The sequence below is a fragment of the Halichoerus grypus genome, chromosome 15 (assembly GCF_964656455.1).
Source record: "Halichoerus grypus chromosome 15, mHalGry1.hap1.1, whole genome shotgun sequence".
NCBI lineage: Eukaryota > Metazoa > Chordata > Mammalia > Carnivora > Phocidae > Halichoerus > Halichoerus grypus.
Window position 1 is genome coordinate 14,035,561 of NC_135726.1, and position 22,124 is coordinate 14,057,684.

Here is a 22,124-nt window from a genome sequence, read left to right on the forward strand (position 1 = left end):
GAAATTTCCTGATATCACTGGTGAGGTCATCCGCATGATGAAAATCCTGCCCGTTCCCTACCCCCCCAAAAGAAGATGTCCTGGCCAGAAACAATCCCTCCTTTCCTCCCGCCTTCCCTTCCTTCTTTGTCTTTCTTTTTTTCTTTTTGCTAATAACTTCCTTGCTCACCCTTCTTCGTATAAAAACCTTGTTTTTCACAACTCCTCAGAGCATGCTCTCTACTTGCTAGATGGGATGCTGTCTGATTCATGAATCACCTAATAAAGCTAATTAGATCCTCAAATTTATCTGGTGGTTGAACTGTGTTCTTTGACAATATCCTCACACCTTTGACCTTGGACCAATTTCCTACTGGCAGATTATATTTGAAGTTTTGACAGACTCTGGGTTTACCCAACTCTGGTTGGCTGTCTTACTGATCGGAAGCTGGTTTGAAGATAATATTTGATTTAAAATCTTGGCACTTAGCAGTTTCTCATTTATAAAGTGTCAGCATTGATGCTTTTTTTTGGGGGAGGGGGTGTTGATGTTACTTTTGAGAAGCTTTTTAAAAAGCTCAGTACATCAGTATGTATGTCTGCCAGTGGTGCAATTTTCAAGAAGAGATTTGGTGGCACCAAGGAAGCAATGTCCGTGTTCCAGGCACAGTGGGATCACGTAGTTCCTGGTCCCTCGTGGCTGAGGGAAAGTGAGATAACCGAGATAACCTGGAAAGAAGAGGAATAGTGGGAACATGTTTGTTTAATTTTCTTATCGAGACAAACTGAAATTTTGAACATCATGTGCTGTCCTGAATTCAACACTCAATTATTCATTCTGTTCTAAGGTCATGTACACTCCTGGGAAAATTCGGTGGTTCTCATTCCGTGGCTGCTCATGCACTTGTGTCCACAGTATTCCATCAATTCTGAAATGCTGATTATTTTGCCATTTTTAACATCTCTGAAATTGAGATGCATCTTAAATTGATGGTATCTTAAGCAGTTTGTCAGAGTTTAATTGACAGGGTTTTCTCTTGCTTAAAATTCATAGCATATTAAATTTGATGAAATGTGGCTGTGGTTCCTGATGGGGGGGCCGTTGAGGGCAATGGTCAAGAATTCTTGACATGTTTTACGGTGCAAAAGCTGCTTTTATTATAGTCCAGGGACAGGACACGTGGGCAGGAAGAGCTGCACTTGGTGACTGTGAGGAGTGACTGATTATATATTTCAAGTTTGTGGAGGAAGGGTGGGTAGAAATAACGTAAGTTTCTAAGGAATTTCTGGATGGTGAAAGTGGGGTCTACAGGACTTTGGAGGTCTGGCTTTTGTCAAGAGAAGGCTGCTTTTAGTCTGTAATGAAACAACAGTATGAAGGCAGCCATGAGTTCCTTGAACAATGTCATGCTCTGCATGTCTCAGGTATTTATCAGTGGGTTGCAAGTTGTAAGTAGATTTAATTTTAGCTACACTTCTCTTGTCTTTGTTCTCCTCATCAGTTTCTCCACTTCAGCTATCTTTAAAAAAAAAAAAAAATCCTGATGACTGGCGCATACCGGCATGCATTTTTATGTACTAGGGATGGGGTATGACCTGGGCATCAGGATTTTTAGAAACTCCCAAGAGATTTTAAAGTACAGTAAAGTTTGAGAACTGTTAAAATACAGTATTTCTGCCTTATTCAAGGCTTTTTCCAACTCCTAGTTTTCATGGACAGCATCCTTACAGATTCTACTTATTACATATGGTGCACTCCTCTGTCTCAATTAAGGATGTCCTTCCGACTCCATCCACTAATCATTCTTTATTTTCTCATTAGAATGTCAGCTTCAGGAGGGCAGGAGTTTTGTTTGATTGGTTCTCTGTTATATCCTCAGCACCTAGAACACCTAGACACATTGTAGACACTTGATAAAGATCTGATGAATGAATGAATATTTCTTCTTTTATATTCAGTGTCCTGATAAACTCATTTCTCACACAATTTCCAATAAAAGTGGTATTATATTTAGGTGATTTCCAAATCTGGTCATGTTTCCAGTGGTCATCTTTTAAGCCCCAATTTCACATAAAATTCATTTTAAAACTTGAGCTCAATGATTTTCCTTCTCACTCAAACCCTAACATCCCAGTCCCAGCCTGCCCATATGTATCCGTCAGTTTCCTCCCTGAGTCTCAAGTTTAACACCTTGAGTCATTTTCAAGCCTTGTCTTCCCCATATTTAGTTACTGAGTTTTGCAATTTGCTTCTCTGAAAATTCTCTTGAATTTGTCCCTTCCTTTCAATTTCCACAACACTGAATTTGTCTTCTTGGCTTCTATTTATTCACATTTCAAATGACCTCACATCCACCTGCTAGCAACTGTTTTTTTTTTTTTAAATGCTTATGAGGGTTATAATATACAGATGTAAAGTATATGACAAAAATAACATAAAGGATGGGAGAAGGTAAAGATAATTAAATTGTTGTAAAGTTCTTATATTGTTTGGGAAGTGGTAAAGGCACTAACTTAAAGTAGAATATAATTCAAGGGTGCATATCTTGAAATCTTTGGGATAATCATGAGAAAAATAATACAAGAATATATAATGAAATAATAGGGAGAAAAAATTTTAAAAACTGAATAATACAAAAAAGATAGGAAACAAGAAACAAAAGAAGATGTATGGATTAAATATAAAACAAATATCACAATGGTAGACTTGAAACCATCTCTATTAGGAATTGCATTAAATATAAATAAACTAAACATTCCAATTAAAAGGCAAAGATCATCAGAACTGATAAAAAAATTTTCAGTATGGAAAGAAACATTCCTAAGACTGATGTCAAGGAGCCTGCTGCCTATGTTTTCTTCCACTAGTTTTATTGTTTCAGGTCTTACACATTCAAGTGTTTAATCCATTTTGAGTTAATTGGTATATATGGTGTAAGAAAATAGTCCAGTTTCATTCTTCTGCATGTAGCTGTCCAGTTTTCCCAACACCATTTATTAAAGAGATTGTCTTTTCCTGATTGTATATTCTTGCCTCTTTTGTTGTACATTTTCTGACCGTATATGCATGGGTTTATTTCTGGGCTATCTAATTTGTTTCATTGATCTATGTGTCTGTTTTTATGACAGTATCATATTGTTTTATTATAACTTTGTAGTACAGTTTGAAATCAGGGAACGTGATACTTCCAGCTTTGTTCTTAAGATTTTTTTGTCTTTTTGGGGTCTTTTGAGGTTCCATACAAATTTTAGAATTATTTGTTGTAGTTCTGTGAAAAATGCCATTGGAATTTCGATAGGGATTGCATTCAATCTGTAGATCACTTTGGGTATTATGCCTATTTTAACAATATTAATTCTTCCAGTCCATGAACATGGAATATCTTTCCACTTATTTGTGTCTTCTTCAATTTCTTTCATCAGTGTCTTTTTTTTTTTTAAAGGTTTTATTTAGTTACTTGAGAGACAGAGACAGAGAGTGAGCACAGAGGGAGAGGAAGAAGAAGACCTCTGCTGAGCAGGGAGCCCGATTCAGGACTTGATCCCAGGATGCTGCGATCATGACCTGAACTGAAGGCAGATGCTTAACCGACTGAGCCACCCAGGTGCCCCCATCAATGTCTTTTTTTAAAAAAAGTTTTCCCTTTCCTTACTTCCCTGTCTCCCTCCCTCCCTTCCTTCCTTTTCTTTTTTGACTATAGTTTACACACAATGTTATATTAGTTTCAGGTGTACAACATAGTGATTTGACAGGTTTATACATTATGCTAAGTTCATCACAAGTGTAGCTACCATCTGTCATACATCACTATTATAGTATCATTGACTATATTCCTTATGCTGTGCCTTTTATTTCTGTGACTTATTCATTTTATAACTGGAAGCTTATACTTTCCACTCCCTGTCACCTATTTGCTCATTCCCCCCATGCCCTCCCCTGTGGCAACCATCAGTTTGTTCTCTGTGTTTACAGGTCTGATTCTGCTTTTTGTTTATTCCCTTTTTTTTTAGATCCACATATGAGTGAAATCATATGATATTTGTCATTCTCAGTCTGACTTGTTTCACCTAACATGATACCCTCTAGATCCTTCCATGTTGTCTCAAATAGCATGATATTATCCTTTTTATGGCTGCATAATATTCCATTGCATATAAATCACATCTTCCTTATCCATTTGTCTATCAATGGACACTTAGGTTGTTCCCATATCTTGGCTATAGGGGTGCATATATCTTTTCAAATTCATGTTTTTGTTTTTTAGGGTTAAGTACCCAATAGTGGACTTATTGGATCAGATGTTATTTCTATTTTTAATACCTCCATACTCTTTTCCATAGGGGCTGTACCAGTTTACATTCCCACCAACAGTGTACAAGTATTCCTTTTTTTCCACAACTTCACTAACACTTGTTATTTCTTGTCTTTTTGATTTTAGCCATTCTGACAGGTGTGACATGTCTTCTTTCATTTATTTTATTTATTCCAGGCTTCTTTTTTTTTTTTTTGTCTTGGTGAGTCTAGCTAAAGGTTTGTTGATTTTCTTTTTGAAGAACCAGCTCTTAGTTTCATCGATCTTTTCTTTTTAGTCTTTTTGGTCTCTTTTTCATTTATTTCTGCTCTGGTTTATTATTTCCTTCCTTCTACTAACTTTGGGCTTCATTTATTCTTTTTTTAGTCCCTTTAGGTATAAAGTTAAATTGTTTATTTTGAGATTTCTCTTATTTCTTGAGGTAGACCTGTATTGCTGTGAACTTCCCTCTTAGAACTGCTTTGCTGCACCCCATAGATTTTGGTATGCCACATTTCTGTTTTTATTTGTCTCTAGGTATTTTTTAAATTTCTTCTTTGATTTCTTCCTTGACCCAGTAGTTGTTCAGTAACATGTTGTTTAATCTCAATATATTTGTAATTTTGCTAGTTTTCTTCTTGTAACTGATGTCTAGTTTTATACCACTGTAGTTAGAAAAGATACTTGATATGCTTTCAGTCTTCTTGAATTTATTGAAACTTGTTTCATGGCCAAAAAGATGATCTATTGAGGAGAATATTCTGTGTGCACTTGAGAACAATGTGTATTTTTTTTTTAAAGTAATCTCTATGCCCAAAATGGGGCTCGAACTTATGACCCCAAGATCAAGAGTCACATGCTCTACTGACTGAGGCAGCCAGGCACCTTTATTCTGCTGCTTTTGGATGGAATGTTCTGTATATATTTACTAAGTCCATCAGGTCTAATGCATCATTTAAGGCTGATGTTTCCTTATTGATTTTCTGTCTGGATGATTAACCCATTGATGTAAGTGGGGTGTTAAAATCCCTTCTGTTACTGCACTGCTGTCAATTTCTCCCCTTAGGTCTGTTAATATTGGCTTTACATATTTTGGTTCTCCTATATTGGGTGCATATGTGTTTATACATGTTATATTTTCTTACAGGATTGACCCCTTCATCATTATGTAGGGCCCCTCTTTGTTTTTTATTACAGTCTTTGTTTTAAAGTCTATTTTGTCTGATATGAGTATAGCTGCATCAGCTTTCCTTTTGTTGCCATTTGCATGGAATATTTTTTCCATCCCTTCACTTTCAGTTTTTGTGTGTCTTTACTTCTGAAGTGAGTCTCTTCTAGGTAGTATATAGATATGTCTTTTTTTTTTTTTTTTTTTAAGATTTTATTTATTTATTTGACAGAGAGAGACACAGTGAGAGAGGAAACACAAGCAGGGGGAGTGGGAGAAGGAGAAGCAGGCTTCCTGCTGAGCAGGTAGCCTGATGCGGGGCTTGATCCCAGGACCCTGGGATCATGACCTGAGCCGAAGGCAGACACTTAACGGCTGAGCCACCCAGGCGCCCCTGTGTCTTGGTTTTTTTAATCCTTTCATACACTCCCCATCTTTTGATTGGAGAATTTAGTTCATTTATATTTGAAGTAATTATGGGTAGGTATGTATTTATTGCCATTTTGTTAATTGTTTTCCAGCTGTTTTTGTAGTTCCTCTCTTCTCTTTCTCTCTTCTCTTGTAGTTTGGTGACTTTCTTTTAGTGTTGTGTTTAGATTCCTTTCTCATTTTCTTTAGTGTATTTACTTTGTGGATACTGTGAGGTTCACATATCTTATGTTTATAAAAGTCTATTTTAAGGTAATAGGAACTTAAATTTGAATATATCCAAAAGCTCTACATTTTTACTCCCCCTGATATTTTGTGCTTTTGATGTCACTTTTTATATGTTTTAATTTTATGTATCCCTTAACTAATTACTGTTTTAGTTAATTTTACTATTTTTGTCTTTTAACCTTCTTAATAGCTTTATAAGTGATTAATCCATTACCTTTACTATATATTTACTTTTTCCAGTGAGATTTTTACTTTCATATGTTTTCTTACTATTAGTGTCATTTCTTTTCAGCTTAAATATGTCCCTTTAATATTTTGTGAAAGGCTGGTTTAGTGGTAACAAACTCCTTCAGCTTTTGCTTGTCTGGAAAACTTCTCTTTTCTTCAAATATGAATGATAATCTTGCTGGATAGAGTATTCTTGGTTGGAAGATTTTTTCTTTCAGCACTTTGAATATGTGACGTCACTCTCTTTTGGCTTGAAAAATTTCTGCTGAGAAATCTGTTGATAGCTTTATGGGGTTTCCCTCATATGTAACAATTTGTTTTTCTCTTGCTGCTTTTAAGAGTTTCTCTTTAATTTTAACTTTTGACATTTTAATTATAATGTGTCTTGGTGTATCTCTCTTTGGGTTCATCATTTTTGGAACTCTATGGATGCCTGGACCTAGATACCTGTTTCTTTCCCTATGTTAGGGAAGTTTTCAGCTATTATATCTTCAAATAAGATTTCTGACACTTTCTCTCATTCCTCTCCTTCTGGGACCCCTATAATGCAAATGTTATTGTGCTTGATGTTGCCCCAGTGGTCACTTAAGTTACCTTCATTTTTTTTTTTTTTTTTTTAAGATTTTATTTATTTATTTGAGAGAGAGAGAATGAGAGACAGAGAGCATGAGAGGGAGGAGGGTCAGAGGGAGAAGCAGACTCCCTGCCGAGCAGGGAGCCCGATGCGGGACTCGATCCCGGGACTCCAGGATCATGACCTGAGCCGAAGGCAGTCGCTTAACCAACTGAGCCACCCAGGCGCCCAAGTTACCTTCATTTTTTAAAATTGTTTTTTCTTTTTGCTACTCTGTCTGGGTGTGTTTCATTGCTTTATCTTCCAGGTTGCTGATTCATTCTTCTGCTTTATCCAGTCTGCTGTTGAACCCCTCTAATGTATTTTTCAGTTCAGTTTTGTATTCTTTAGCTCTGTGACTTCTATTTGGTACTCGCTTATGTTTTCTTTTTCTTTTCTCTTTTTCTTTCTTTTCTTTCTTTCTCTCTCTTTCTTTTTTTTTTTTTTTTTGATACTCTCTTATGTTTTCTATCTCTTTGTTGAAGTTCTCACTGTGTTCATTCATTTTTCTTCTGAGTTTGGTGAGTTTCTTTATGATCATTACTTTGAATTCCTCATGAGGTAGATTACTTATCTGTCTATCATTAAGGTCTTTTTCTGAGGTTTCATTTTATTCTTTCATTTGGAACAAATTTCTCTTCCTCCTCATTTTGCTTGATTCTCTGTGTTTGTTTCTATGTATTAGGCAAAACATCTACCTCTCACTGACTTGAAGGAGTGGCCTTGTTTAGGTGATTATCCTCATTCAACCTTTCCCTAGCTCTTGGTTGTCTCCTGAATCTTTGTCCAAACTGCCTGATTTATTCTTGATATGACCCCATTGTGGAGGGTATGCCAAGACTTGTCAGTGATCCAAGGGGAGGAAATTCACTTAGCACCTAGTTTCAGTTTGATTGGAAGCCAGACCCCAAGGGGGCAGTTTTAAAATTATGCATTTATACACAGTCCAGTGGGGTTGCAATTGTAAACTCTTCTGCCCTCCAGACCAGGAGATCTGGAGGTGTCCCCTGGTGACAATTGCAAAAATCAGGGCTCCAGATGAGTGTATAAGCTTTCTGGGAAATCTTGTTGAACTGTAGCAAGGCCAAGGGGGTACAGAAGGATGGTGTCTCCCTGCTTACATTCCCTGGGAGTGCCTCCTTAGCCTCTAGATTTGTGGGAAACCGGAAGCCTGTCCCTCAGTCTGAAGTCCTAGGCTGAGGAAATAGGCTTTTTCACAGGAAGACTGGGATTATGTTTCAGTCTGCTGTCTGAGCAGCACCCTGGGGGTTGTGGCCTGCCAAGAATCGTTTTTCTGATTGTTACAGTCCCATTAGCTCTGGAACACAAGTCCTCTTGGCCACCAGGGCCAGGCAATCAGGGGTGTCCTTGTGTGGGCTGAGTGTGCCTGTTGGCTTTGGCAAGGCTGCTGGAGAGTGCTGGGGGTGGCTTCAGAGAGGCAGCAGCAACATATCTTGACTCTGCTCACCCATGGGCTTTAGCAATGCAGTAGGATAGTGCCTTGTCTTTGTGCAGATCCTGGCTTTAGGCTGAAAGCAGGAGAATACCATGACCTCTTGTACTTGCCAGCCTGAGCCGGGGGAAGGGGAGTGTCACAACCACCTATGTTTGCAGACTTTAGCTATGGAGTAGGAGAACTTTGTGACCAGCCAGGGAGTGGGGGAGTGCTGCAACCACTGTGCTCTCTGACCTCAGCAAATGCCATGACTGCATGGCCCTGCCAATCTCAGCAAGGTGTCAGGAGAGTGCTGCCTCTGAGCTCACCTGCCTGTGCTAGCAGGCCACATGGAAAGAGTGCAACAATGGTGCCTTCCAGCACCTCCATCTCCAGAGAGCATCTCAGCTGTCCCCTGCCCCTGCAGGCAATGTTCCCAGATCAGCAAATAAATTTCCCTCACGTATGGTCTAGGTGCTTTTCAAACTGCTGCTTTTTGCTGGGTCTTGGCGTGAGAGAGACCTCCAAAAGGGGATTCTCAGTTTCCTATAGCACTTTGGGATCTCCAGAAGTCAACCCCATGGGTTTTCCCAGTCAGACATTCTGGGGCTTGTCTTTCTGGTGTGGATATCAAATGTTGGAGTGTCTGATAAGGAGCACCAACCCCTTGCTCCTCTGAGAGAAGTATCTGCCTTGTGTGGTCCCTCCATATTGCATTCCTGGGCTGGAGGTAGGCTTTTTTGGTGAGACTGTGTCTCTGCCTCTCTTACCCATCTTGATATGGTCCTTTAATCCTTCGTTTTGGAGAGCAGTTCACTTAGTTTTCAGAGAGAAATTATCCATATGTAGCTGTAGATTTGGTGTGTCTGTGGGAGGATGTGAGTTCAGGATCTTCCTGTGCCACCATCTTGGATCCTCCCCTTTTTGCCCCCTCCAATTTAAAATCTTCCGATAAGAGAACCACAGGCCTATACGGCTTCATTGGAAAATTTCTCCAAACAATTAAGAAAAATAATATGAATCTTACACAAACTCTTTCCTGTAATAGAAAAATAGGGAACACTCCCTATCTTGCATTAAGAGATCAACATAAACTTAATATTAAATCCTGATAAGAATATTACAAGAAAGGAAAAATATAGACAGATATTTCTTATGAAGTCAGATGGAAAAATCCTAAAAAATAATCAACAGACCAAACCCAGCAATATATAAAAATTATACTACACCATGAGAAATTGAAGTTTATTCTAGAAGCGTGAAGTTGGTTTAGCATTCAAAAATTGAGCAATGCAATTCACCACATTAACAAAATAGATAATCTTAATGAATAAAGAAAAAACATTTGACACCTCTTTATGTTTGAAAAAGCTCAACGAACTAGGAAGAGAAAGGAACTTCCTTAGGGGCACCTGGATGGCTCAGTTGGCTAAGTGTCTATCTTTGGCTCAGGTCATGATCTCAGGGTGGTCCTGGGATTGAGCCCCACATCGGGATCCCTGCTCAGTGGGGAGTCTGCTTCTCCATCTCCCTCTGTCCTTCCTCCCCCTGCTCGTGCTCTCTCTCTCTTATAAATAAATAAATAAAATCTTTTTAAAAAAGGGAACTTCCTTAATCTGATAAAGAATATCTACAAAAACAAACAAAAAAACAACAAACAAAACAAAAAAGCCTACATAGCTAACACAATAGTGAAATTTTGAATGCTTTTTCCCTCCCTGAGTTTTGGAGTAGACAAGGATGCCTTCTCCCCACTTCTATTTAATATTGTAACAAAAATCATAGTTAGTGCAATAAGGTAAGAAAAAGAAATAAAAGGTATAAAGATTAGAAAAGATGAGGTAAAAAAGCCATTATTTGCAGATGATATGACTGTGTACCTAAAAAATTTAGATTACTGAAACTATTAGATTTAATTAGTGAATCTCCCAAGTTGCTAGATATAATATCAATATACAAAAATCAAGTGTACTTTTCTATATTCATTATAAACAATTAGCAAATTAAATGAAAATATCATTTATAATAGCCATACAAATTGAACACTTAGGAGTAAATCTAATGAAAGAGGTTCAAGAGATCTATCCTAAAATGTACAAGGCATTGAAATTAAAGATAACTTAAATAAATGAGGGCATATACATTTTAATGGATTGGAAGACTCAATATTGTTAAAATATCAATTCTCCCCAAGTTGATCTAGAGATTTCATGTACTCTCAATCAAAATCCCAGCAGGACATTCTGTGAAAATTGAAAGCTCATTTCAGAATTTATATGAAATGCAAAGGACCTAGAATATAGAATAGTCCATCAAGACAATCTTGAGGAAAAAGAATAAAGTTGGAACACTTATAATACTGGATAGCAAGATTTACTATAAAGTTCCTTATGAAGACAGAATTGCATTGACTCAGAACAAGACAAATAGACTAATGGAACAGAATAAAGAATACAGAAAGAAACACATATGGTCACCTAATTTCTAACAAAGGTACCACTGCAATTTAGGGGCAAAGGATGATGCTTTATATGGAAAAAGATGAACTTGAACTTGAACACATCATATATGAACATTACTTCCACATGGATTATAGATCTAAATGAGAAAGGTAAAACAATAAACTTCTAGAATAAAATTTGGGAGAATTTTTAGGCAAAAAATTCTTAATCAGGACACAAAAATTACTAACCACAAAATTTAAAAAAACCAAATAAGCTAGGACTTATTAAAAATAAGAACTTCTATACTTCTGTTCATTTAAAATACATGATTAAGAGAGAAAAGATAAGCCAGAGAATGGGAGAAGATGTTTACATCTATATAACAATAGACTAGTGTTCAGAAAAAAAAGAAAACACCAACTCCTGCAAATCAATAAGTAAAAGACATTTCATAAAGAGGTTATCTAAATGGACCAATAAGAATATACAAAATGCTCTGTATGTCATTAAATATCTGGGAAATGCAAATTAAAGCCATCATTATATTTTGCTGTGTATACACCAGGCTAAAATTGAAATATATTGGCAAGGATATGGAGCAACTGGAACTTTGATATATTGCTGGTGGGAGTGTAGACTGGAGAGTTGTTTGGTAGCATCTATTAAAGCTAAACATTGCTTACCCCATGGCACAGCAAGATATTTAAAGATTTATTTATTTGAGAGAGAGAGAGAGTACCTGTGCAAGAGAGAGCTCAGGGGAAGGGAGGACAGAGGGAGAGAATCTCAAGCAGACTCCCCACTGAGTGGGAGCCCAATGTGGGGCTCAATCTCACAAACCTGAGATCGTGACCTGAGCTGAAATCAAGAGTCAGATGCCTAAGCTACTGAGCCAGCCAGGCGTCCCAGCACAGCAAGATATTTATTCAAGAGAAATGAATGCATGTATCCATCAAAAGACATGTGCAAGAAAGTTCATGGCAGCTTTATTTATAATAGCCCCAATCTGAAATCAATTCAAACATCCATAAACAGGAGAATGAATAAATCAATCGTGGTTTATTCATACAATGGAATACTTCTTAGGAATCAAAAAGAAGCAAACTAATGTGACAATATGGTTGATTCTCACAGACATAATGATGGGCAAAAGAAACCAAAAACAAGTGACTACTATTTGATTCTATTTATACGAAGTTCAAGAACAGGCAAAACTATTCTATCATGACAGAAGTCAGAATAGTGGTTACTTTTTGAGGGTGGGGTGTTGACTGTAAGGAACCCAAATAGTCATCTAGCATGCTAGAAATATTCTATACCTTTTTTTATTTTTTGAGAAAGAGAGAGCGCCTGAGTGGGGGCGGAGGGGAGCAGAAGGAAAGGGAGAGAGAATCCCAAGCAGGCTCTATGCCCAGCACGGAGCCCGACGCAGGGCTCGATCTCTCAACCCCAATATCATGACCTGATCCAAAATCAAGGGTTGGATGCTTAACTGCCTGAGCCATCCAGATGCCCCAGAAATATTTTATATCTTGATCTGAGTGTTGTCTCCATAGTTGTTATACATATATATTCATTGAGCTGAACACCTAAGATTTGATGTTTATAGTAAATGATGCTGGATCAATTGTCTATCCGTATGGAATAAAATTAGCCTGGCTTCCTACCTCACTTCCCTGAATTTACAGAAGATATTTATAACAAGTTAGAATCATCTTAAAGTCCCAAAAATGAGGGAATATTTAAAGTATACAGGAAGGGCGCCTAGGTGGCTCAGTTGATTAAACCCAGACTCTTGATTTCAGCTCATGTCATGATCTCAGGGTTGTGAGATCAAGCCCTGCATAGGGCTCTGTGCTCGGCATGAAGCCTGCTTAAGATTTTCTCTCTCCCTCCGGCCCTTGTCCCCATGCTCTGTCTCTAAAAAAAAATTAAAAATAAATAAATAATAATAAAGTATATATGACACACAACCTAATAATAATAATAATAATATAGTATATATGACACATCCTTAAGTTAGAAATATGATGTGGCATTAAAAGTGTTTTTTTTAAGATTTTATTTATTTATTTGACAGAGAGAGACACAGCAAGAGAGGGAACACAAGCAGGAGCAGAGGGAGAGGGAGAAGCAGGCTTCCTGCAGAGCAGAGAGCCCGATGTGGGGCTCCATCCCAGGACCCGGGGATCATGACCTGAGCCGAAGACAGACGCTCAACGACTGAGCCACCCAGGCGCCCCTAAAACTGTGTTTTGTTTTTTTTTTTAAGATTTTATTTATTTATTTGACAGAGAGAGACACAGCGAGAGCAGGAACACAAGCAGGGGGAGTGGGAGAGGGAGAAGCAGGCTTCCCGCCGAGCAGGGAGCCCGATGTGGGGCTCAATCCCAGGACCCTGGGATCATGACCTGAGCCGAAGGCAGACGCTTAACGACTGAGCCACCCAGGTGCCCCTAAAAGTGTGTGTGTGTGGTTTTTTTTTTTTTTTTAAAGATTTTATTTATTTGAGAGAGAGAGAGAGCAAATGAGCAGAGGGAGGGAGAAGCAGGCTCCTCACTGAGCAGGGAGCCCAACGTGGTGCTCAATCCCAGGACCCTGGGATCATGACCTGAACCGAAGGCAGACACTTAACGACTGAGCCACCTAGGCACCCCCATTAAAAGTGTGTTGAAGTGTTTGCTACAATGTGGAAAACACCTATAACATTGGATAAAAAAGGCAGGCCACAAAAATTCTGTATAAAGAATTATCAAAACTATATAAAAATATGTACAGAGAAAAGTCTGGAGGGAAGTGACACCAAAGTGTTAGTAGTGGTTATTTGTTGTCGTGGGGTGGCAAAATAATGGGAAGACTTTTTTCTTATTTGTATTTTTCTGTAGCATGCAAAATTTCAAGACTTCAATAACGGCAGAACAAACTTTTAAAAAATATCTTTTCTTTCCAAAATCAAAACTCTGCCCTTCACGTTTCTCTGTCAACTGCTGCCCTGCTTTATTAATCCTTCAAGCTTTTCTGCTTTCTGTTCTCATCACAAAATGTGTTCACTACTTCCTGTGGCTGGATACACTGAGGCTTCTCAGCTACCACCTCCTTATAGCATCCCACCCTAACTCCCAGGTAAGACCGAAGGCCTTTGGGCTGGATACTCTTTATTGTCAAGTTAATAAAGGATACCCAAGGAAGAGAAGCTGTGAAGTCTCCCTTGTTGCCCAACAAAAGGGGTAGGTGTAATAGATGTAATTTGCCTGTACCCATTAAACAGGCAAATGCAAATTTTCATGTACCTAGTGGGTAAGCATTTCCTCTACAGTGGTGGTGAGAAATGTTTTATTTCTAGAAGGGGCACTTGCAGCCCAAAGGGAAAACCTCCCCCTCCACTTCATAGGACCACTGAGCTGCAGAGTTGTTGCAGCATGTACGCAGGGATGGGAGAAGTTAGGGCCACTCACAATGTAGATTCTCAGACTCTGCTCAGACTTTTTGGAGCAAATCTCTAGAAGGAGGGACCTGGGTTTTGCCTCTTAATGTCTGTCAGGTGATTCCCCCCACCCCCTTCATTTTTTAAACATTATTTGATATATATATATTTGATATATTGAAAATTATTTGATATATATAAATATATGTATTTTAATAAAGTATAATTATAAAATGTACATATATGAACCTATCACCCAGCCCAGAGCTGGATCATTAACAATAATTTATTTGTATTTACCTCTGTGATTATCTCTGATGCCTTCCTCTTGCCTCCCTATGAGAAGCAACATTTTACATTGTGTGTTTTCCATTCTACTATTAAAAAATATATAGTTTTTGGGGGGTGCCTCGGTGGCTCAGTCGGTTAAGCGTCTGCCTTCGGCTCAGGTCATGATCTCAGGGTCCTGGGATCGAGCCCCGCGTCGGGCTCCCTGCTTGGTGGGAAGCCTGCTTCTCCCTCTCCCACTCCCCCTGCTTGTGTTCCCTCTCTCGCTGTCTCTCTCTGTCAAATAAATAAATAAATAAATCTTTAAAAAAATATATAGTTTTTGTCTCCTTGGCATCTATGCCTGTAAAATATATTATTTAGTTTTGCTTGTTCTTTTTTATTTTTTTCATGAATTTTTTATTGTGATAAAGTATATATAACATAAATTTTCTTTTTACCAATTCTAAAGTGTACAATTCAATGGCATTAATTACATTTGTAATGTTGTGTAACCATCACCACCATTGCCAATACTTTTTCATCATCCCAAACAGAAACTCTGTACCCATTAAGCAATAATACCCCATTCTCCCCTCCCCCAGCCCCTGGTAACCTCTCATCTACTTTGTGTCTATGGATTTGCCTCTCCTAAATATTTCACACAAGTGGAATCATACAATATTTTTGTGCCCGGTTTCTTTCAGTTAGCATCATATTTTCCAAGTTTATTCATTGTTCTAGCATGTGTCAGAACTTTTTATAGGTGAATAGTAGTCCATTGTATGTATATGCCACATTTTGTTTATTCATCTGTTGAAGGACACTTGGATTGTTTCTACCTTTTGGCTATTGTGAATAATGCTGCAATGAATATTGGTGTACAAGTATCTGTTAGAGTCTCTATTTTCTTTTCTTTTAAAGATTTTATTTATTTATTGACAGAGAGAGACACAGCGAGACAGGGAACACAAGCAGAGGGGGAGAAGCAGGCCTCCCACGGAGCAGGGAGCCCGATGCAGGGCTCGATCCCAGGACCCTGGTATCATGACCTGAGCCAAAGGCAGACGCTTACTGACTGAGCCACCCAGGCGCCCCTATTTATTTTTAAAAGATTTTATTTATTTATTTGACAGAGAGAGACGCAGCGAGAGAGGGAACACAAGCAGGGGGAGTGGGAGAGGGAGAAGCAGGCTTACCGCGGAGCAGGGAGCCCGATGCAGGGCTCAATCCCAGGACCCTGGGATCATGATCTGAGCCGAAGGCAGACGCTTACTGACTGAGCCACTCAGGCGCCCCTTAATAACCATTCTTTACCCATATAACCAGTTTATTTTTTATTTTCAGGATAGTATTCAATAAATTACATGAGATATTCAGCACTTCATTATAAAATAGACTTTGTGTGAGATGATTTTGCCCAACTGTAGGCTAATGTAATTGTTCTGAGCACATTTAAGGTAGGCCAGGGTAAACTATGATGTTTGGTAGGTTAGGTGTATTAAATGAATTTCTGACCTACAATATTTTCAACTTAAGCTGGTTTGTCAGGACGCAGCCCCGTTATAAGCTGAGGAAGTTCTGTATTCCATTATACAAATACACCATGTTATTTAGCCGTTCCCCTATTAAAAATTTTATTTGAGTGTAGTTGACACACAATGTTACATTAGTTTCAGGTGGACAACATAGTGATTCACCATCTCCATAGGTTCTGCTGTGCTCACCCCAAGTGTAGCTGCCATCTGTCCCCATATGACGCTAGTACCATATCCTTGACTCTATTCCCTATGCTGTGCCTTTTATTCCCATGACTTATTCTTTCTATACTGGAAGCTCTATCTCCTACTGCCTTTCACCCATTTTGCCCATCTCCCCTGCTCCCCCCACCTCAGCCATTTCCCTCTGGGAGCCATCAGCTTGTTCTCAGTATTTATAGGTCTGATTCTGCTTTTTGCTTGTCTGTAGCCAATCCCTTATTGATGGACATTTGTGCTATTTCCAGTTGTCTTGCTATTACATCAGTGCCACCATGAATACCCCAAAGTGATTCTTTTGTACATTCTAACCTAAGAATCACTGACCTTTTGTTTAATGAACAGAGCAATATTTTATTGAGTCAACTGAATAATACTTGAGATATAGAGGTGGAGACATTTGACTGAAGCGTATTGATTTTTCCCAACTGCTATTTGGATTAATTACTGGACTACATTTGGGGCACCCGGGTGGTGCAGTTGGTTGAGCGCCTGACCCATGGTTTTGGTTCAGGTCGTGATCTCAGGGTTCTGAGATCGAGCCCCATGATGGGCTCTGCAATCAGCAAGAAGTTTGCTTGAGACTCTCTTCCTCTGCCCCTCCCCCCTCAAATAAATAAATAAATCCTAAAAAAATAATTACAGGACTATAATACCATGAGAACCACTGTCGTGGAGTATGGTCTGCGTCAGCCTACACTATAGCTTTAACCATTTTGTGTGATTTCTTGCCAAGAGCTATCAAAGAAGACACAATAAATACATTTTACTGATTTCAGGTTGGAGAAGTTTTAAGCAATAGGGCGATGTCAACACTGGGTGGCGAAAATGACTGTGAAAAGGAAATGCTTTCTTTAGAGCCCTGTCTCAGCCAGGTTGCAGCAGCGTCTATAAGTGGGTTTAAAATAACGCACACAAGGGCTTTTTCAGCGCTGAAAACGCTCCAAAACAAAGAGACACAGATTGACACTTCCTCCCCCAGTCCTGCACACAGTGGCTGATTTCGGGAAACCCTTTGGCAGCCACATGGGGTCATAGTGTGGCCAGGCTTCTTTGGGGTTTGTAGAGAAACACCAGGGGAAACTCAAGTGTGAAGCAAGAGCTCAACTCTTAACAGGGATGTTGTTTGTGGCTCTGTTACTGGAAAATGCGATGACCTTATTAACAAGGTCAAAGTTGTGTAAACACAGGAATTACAAAATTGAGGAGGGGGTGGAGTGAGATACTGGGGACATAAAAGCATCAGCAGGAGGCCCCCACAGTACTTCTCTTCCAGAGGCAGGACAAACCGAAGATGAGGTGAGCCCGCAGCTCTGCTGCTTCTCCCCCTTTCCCTAGCTTACTTCATCCTTCTCTGTGTACATCCTTTACCCCTGGGACAGCCCAGTTATGGGAGAAACCAAAGGAGACATTCAAAACAAACCCAAAGAGGAGACATTCAAAACAAACCCAAAGAGATAGGGCAGATGAGTTAAATCATAGCGAATTAAGAGGTTTCGTGTGTTAAATCTTCTGCTTTTCTGCCTCCGTGAGAACGTGACTTACTCTACGGGATGGCTCTTTCCTCGGGGTTACAGTTTTCACCTTTGCGGGGGATGCCTGCCAGTGGCCCCCATGGTAGGCTTTCTGGCAATTTTAATATGTTCATTAGCAGATGTTTTCATTTTTAAAAAATGTATAGGACCGATAGTAACACATGTAAATGACCCAATGAAGGCACTGAGATTTTATCAAAATAACAAAAAAATTTTTTTTGAAATGTTGAAATCTCAAGACTACAAACTTGGCATAGCCAAGCAAGCTCTGCAGAGCTGGCCTCGGTCAGCAAGATGGGGAAGTGGTGAGTGGGCCTGGCCACTGATGCCCGAGTCCACAGTCAGGCTTTCAGGAAGCCGGTTATCTGCCTGGGAACCTTTTTTGGCATTTTAGGGTTTCCTGAAGACAAATAAAAAAAATAGCAGGAAAACCATGTATGTGTTTTAAATTCTGTATACTTAAAACATCTTATCATGGAAAAATTTAAAAAGTAGAGAGAATAGCCTAGGAAACCCCTGTTTTCCATCTTCAGGTCATCCACATTTTATTAGCAGCACCCTGTAGCCCAGGACCTTAGGGGTGCTTTTTGCAGGGGAGCTCACATATTATTGGCAATTTAATGTTTCCTAAACGGTGCCAGAAACTGAGGCCCACAGATCTATGTGCCTTCCTATCTCGGTGGTTCCTCTCGGAAGCCCACGTAGAATTCCGAGCGGCGCAGAGCACGCGGGAACCCGGGTGTACTGGGAAGCTGCCCCACCGAGTGGGTGTGTGGATGATGGTGGCAGGTCCCTTCTTGGTGTCAGCACTTCCACGTAGCTGCTTCTCCGGCGGCCTGACAGGAGGGGTGTGGGTGCGCATGTGCGCGCGTGAGGCGGGGAGACCAGCCGTGCAGCCCTTCTTGTCTTCTCTCGCAGAGCCCTGGGAGCTGTCATTGCCCTCCTGCTTTGCGGGCAGCTTTTCGCAGTGGGCACTAGCAGTGAGGCCACAGATCATGCAGGTAGGTGTCTGGGTTTGTGTGGGAGCCTCACGTCCCAGCACTGCTGTGCCTCCTTTTGACCCTATCAGATCTGCGCCCTCTCTTTGGGAAGAGCCAGTTCCTCCTTCTCGAACTAATCTCTGGTGTTTCAGTCCAGTGAAGCACACTGGGGAGCCAGCCAGGATAGAGGGGGGATGGCCTTCCCTTTGGCTTCCATTTGAGGTGGAGCGTGGCTGATGTGCACAGCAGCTTCTTCTCAACGGACTTCTCACGGGTCTCTGGGATCAGTCTCTGAGTATCAACCTCCTCCTCCTATGATTTTTCTTTGCAGAGGTCAGTGTCCCAAAGCCCCCAGAGATTGAAAATGGCTACGTGGAGCACTTGGTTCGTTACCAGTGTAAGCCCTTCTACAGACTGCGCACTGAAGGAGACGGTAAGACCTGGACAAGTGTCCCTGCGCACAGCACCCCCCCCCCCCGGCCCCCGGGTCTTTCCATGATGACCGGGGCCAAGGGTGAGGGGCCAGAAAACTGACATGTTCTCCTTGGAACCAGAAGAGGTAGATTCTAATAAGGGTTTTGTCACCAGTAACTGTGGCCTTTTGGGCAAATTATCTTAGCCTCAAGTTTGCCCCTTTACTAAGGGGAGGTAATGCCATGTAGCCTATTCATCCCAAAGGAGATGTGGTAAAAGAACCAAGGGTGGCACCAGTGATGACGACAGGTGGCCCTGACCTAGTATCATGCTCCCTGCGCTAAGTGCTTCACATGTATTTGCTCACTGAGTTCTCACGACAGCCCCCTGAAGAGATCTTATTATTATTCTCATTGTGCTGATGAGGAAGCAGAGGCACAGAGAGGCTGAGTAACTTGCTCAAGTTCAGGTGGCCGGTAAGAGGGAGAGTCAGAATTTGAACCCCAATTCCTATACTGTACTGCGTCGCCACCACCACACATCTGTCCTGCGGGGCTTCACTGGCGCCCCAGCACCTGGCTTCCAGCGCAATGCTCCTCCCTTCCTCCTCTCCCCTGCCCCTTCCTTCTCCTTTCTTTAATCCTCTTTAAACACCTTCCCTCCTCATGCTAGGTCCAGACTCAATTTCTCTTCTGACTCATTTCTTTTGTTTCAGGACTGTACACCTTGAACAGTGAGAAGCACTGGACAAACAAGGTCACTGGAGAGAAGCTGCCTGAATGTGAAGCAGGTAGGAAGCCAGGGGTCTTGGGAAGCAGACCAAGGGGAGGTGTTGATTGACAGTGTCCTGCATGGGCAGGCATCTGGATCAAAATGTCCCAGAGGCATATCCTTCCCGACTGGTTTCCTCTGAGCATATGAGAGCCAAGACGGGGGACGAGGGAGAGCCACAAAGGGTCAGGCTGATAAGTGAACTTTTAGGTGAGGACACTCCCAGTAAAGTTCACTAAGGATCTTGCTCATTTGGACCTTCAGGATATTGGCTGAATCCACAGTCTACACTGCCCTCTAGGGTCAGGAGGCCCTATATGTACACACAGGCTGTCCAGGGAGCCCAGGATCAAGTGTAAAGCAAGCTCCAGGAAGAACGAGTTGTGGGAGGACAGAACAAAACCAAATCCATGGAAGTGTGACGCAGGCTGGAGAGGGGTTAGGACTTCTGTTTCTTGTTATTAGGAAGAGATGTTGCTCTTTCCGTGTCCCTCCTGGGACCAGAGGATTTTGCCTGCCCTCTTCTGCCAATAGCAGTACAGAACTACTAACCTGCCTTGTATTAACTGCAATATCAGTTCTGGCCAATGCTGCAACAGATCACTCTTTATTCAGAGGATGAATTATTATAGCTTCTCATCCTCACAATGAATTTCAGGGAGTTGTGGATGTGGCTTTTTGTGATAAATGATTTAAATATACATACAGTTCATCAGCCAGGGTTTGAAAATCTCAGCAATACTTCTTTTGCGCGTGTGTGTGTGTGTGTGTGTGAGTTAGAAAAGCAGGAACTAGAACTGTGTCTTAGTGATGTACACAACCTTATAAAAAAGAACCATTTTAAACTGTAAACAATGGAAATGAGAGGAGCAGGTGGTAAAGGCAAGACATGTCAGTATTTCTAGCTGTGCAGAAATTAACACGACAGTTTAGACCGCAGCAACCACCACCGCTGTCCCCCTCTTTCCCACACTGGGAGACTCACATTCCTGCTCGTGACTTTCTTGCTCTCCTTGACAGTATGCGGGAAGCCCAAGAACCCGGTGGATCAGGTGCAGCGCATCCTGGGTGGATCCGTGGATGCCAAAAGCAGCTTTCCCTGGCAGGCCAAGATGATCTCCAACCATAGCCTCACCTCGGGGGCCACCCTGATCAACGAACAATGGCTGTTGACCACAGCTAAAAATCTCTTCCTGGGCCACACGGATGATGCGAAAGCAAAGGACATTGCCCCTACTTTAACACTCTATGTGGGGAAAAATCAGCTTGTGGAGATTGAAAAGGTGGTTCTCCACCCTAACTACTCCAATGTTGATATCGGGCTCATCAAACTCAAGCAGAAGGTGCCCATTGATGAGAGGGTAATGCCCATCTGTCTACCTTCCAAAGATTACGCAGAAGTGGGGCGTATGGGCTATGTGTCTGGCTGGGGGCGCAATTCCAACTTTAATTACAGTGAGCTACTCAAGTATGTCATGCTGCCGGTGGCTGATCAGGACAAATGTGTACAGCACTACGAAGGCAGCACAGTGCCCGAGAAGAAGTCACACAAGAGCCCCGTGGGGGTGCAGCCCATACTGAACGAGCACACCTTCTGCGCCGGCTTGTCCAAGTTTCAGGAAGACACCTGCTACGGTGACGCCGGCAGCGCCTTTGCTGTTCACGACCAGGACGAGGACACGTGGTACGCGGCCGGAATCCTGAGCTTTGACAAGAGCTGTGCTGTGGCCGAGTACGGCGTCTACGTGAAGGTGCCCTCCGTTCTGGCCTGGGTTCAGGAAACCATGGCGGGGAGCTAATGCCGGCCGGCTGGCAGCCCTTGCCTGAGGGCCAGAACTCACTCTGGAAGAGGGGAAAGCAGATGGCAGTGGAGGGGAGAAAACACGGTGTGAAGCGGTGCTGAGCCAATAAAGAGCTTTCTTGTCCGTCACTTCTGTGCGGTTTTTATTCTCTCATTTATGGTACAGCAACAGCTAAGTGTACGGTGCTATATACTGGGAGTGGGGCAGAAACCAGCCCAAGCCAACTAGAAACCCCTAAGGCGACACAGAACTGTCCCGTGCTGGGGTCACCCTCAGCGAAAGACCCTCAGAGACAAGGAGACAGACTTGGAGAAGGCAAGTGATTTGCTTAAGGCTACACAGCGGGTAAGCAGTGCGG

General features: G+C 41.2%; 2 protein-coding genes across 3 annotated transcripts in view; one reads left to right on the forward strand and one right to left on the reverse strand.

The window, feature by feature from the left end:
* Positions 1-514: 514 nt before the first annotated feature.
* Positions 515-22,124, reverse strand: part of TXNL4B (thioredoxin like 4B) — a 31,885-nt gene continuing 10,275 nt past the window's right edge. Inside the window, exon 4 of the mRNA XM_036068644.2 lies at positions 515-708. Within this exon, the coding sequence (XP_035924537.1) occupies positions 597-708 (112 nt within the window). The 3' untranslated portion in view covers positions 515-596. The remainder of the gene's footprint in view (positions 709-22,124) is intronic.
* Positions 1,367-21,894, forward strand: LOC118520545 (haptoglobin). Of its 2 annotated transcripts, none has more exons than XM_078063459.1 (5): positions 1,367-1,404; positions 18,718-18,800; positions 19,111-19,212; positions 19,909-19,983; positions 20,985-21,894. In XM_078063459.1, exons 1-5 carry the CDS (start codon positions 1,382-1,384, stop codon positions 21,761-21,763), a joined length of 1,062 nt encoding a protein of 353 aa, XP_077919585.1. In that variant the 5' UTR covers positions 1,367-1,381; the 3' UTR covers positions 21,764-21,894. The 2 variants fall into 2 exon arrangements, with proteins under 2 accessions (XP_077919585.1, XP_035924531.1); XM_036068638.2 differs by lacking the exon at positions 1,367-1,404 and adding an exon at positions 17,432-17,563.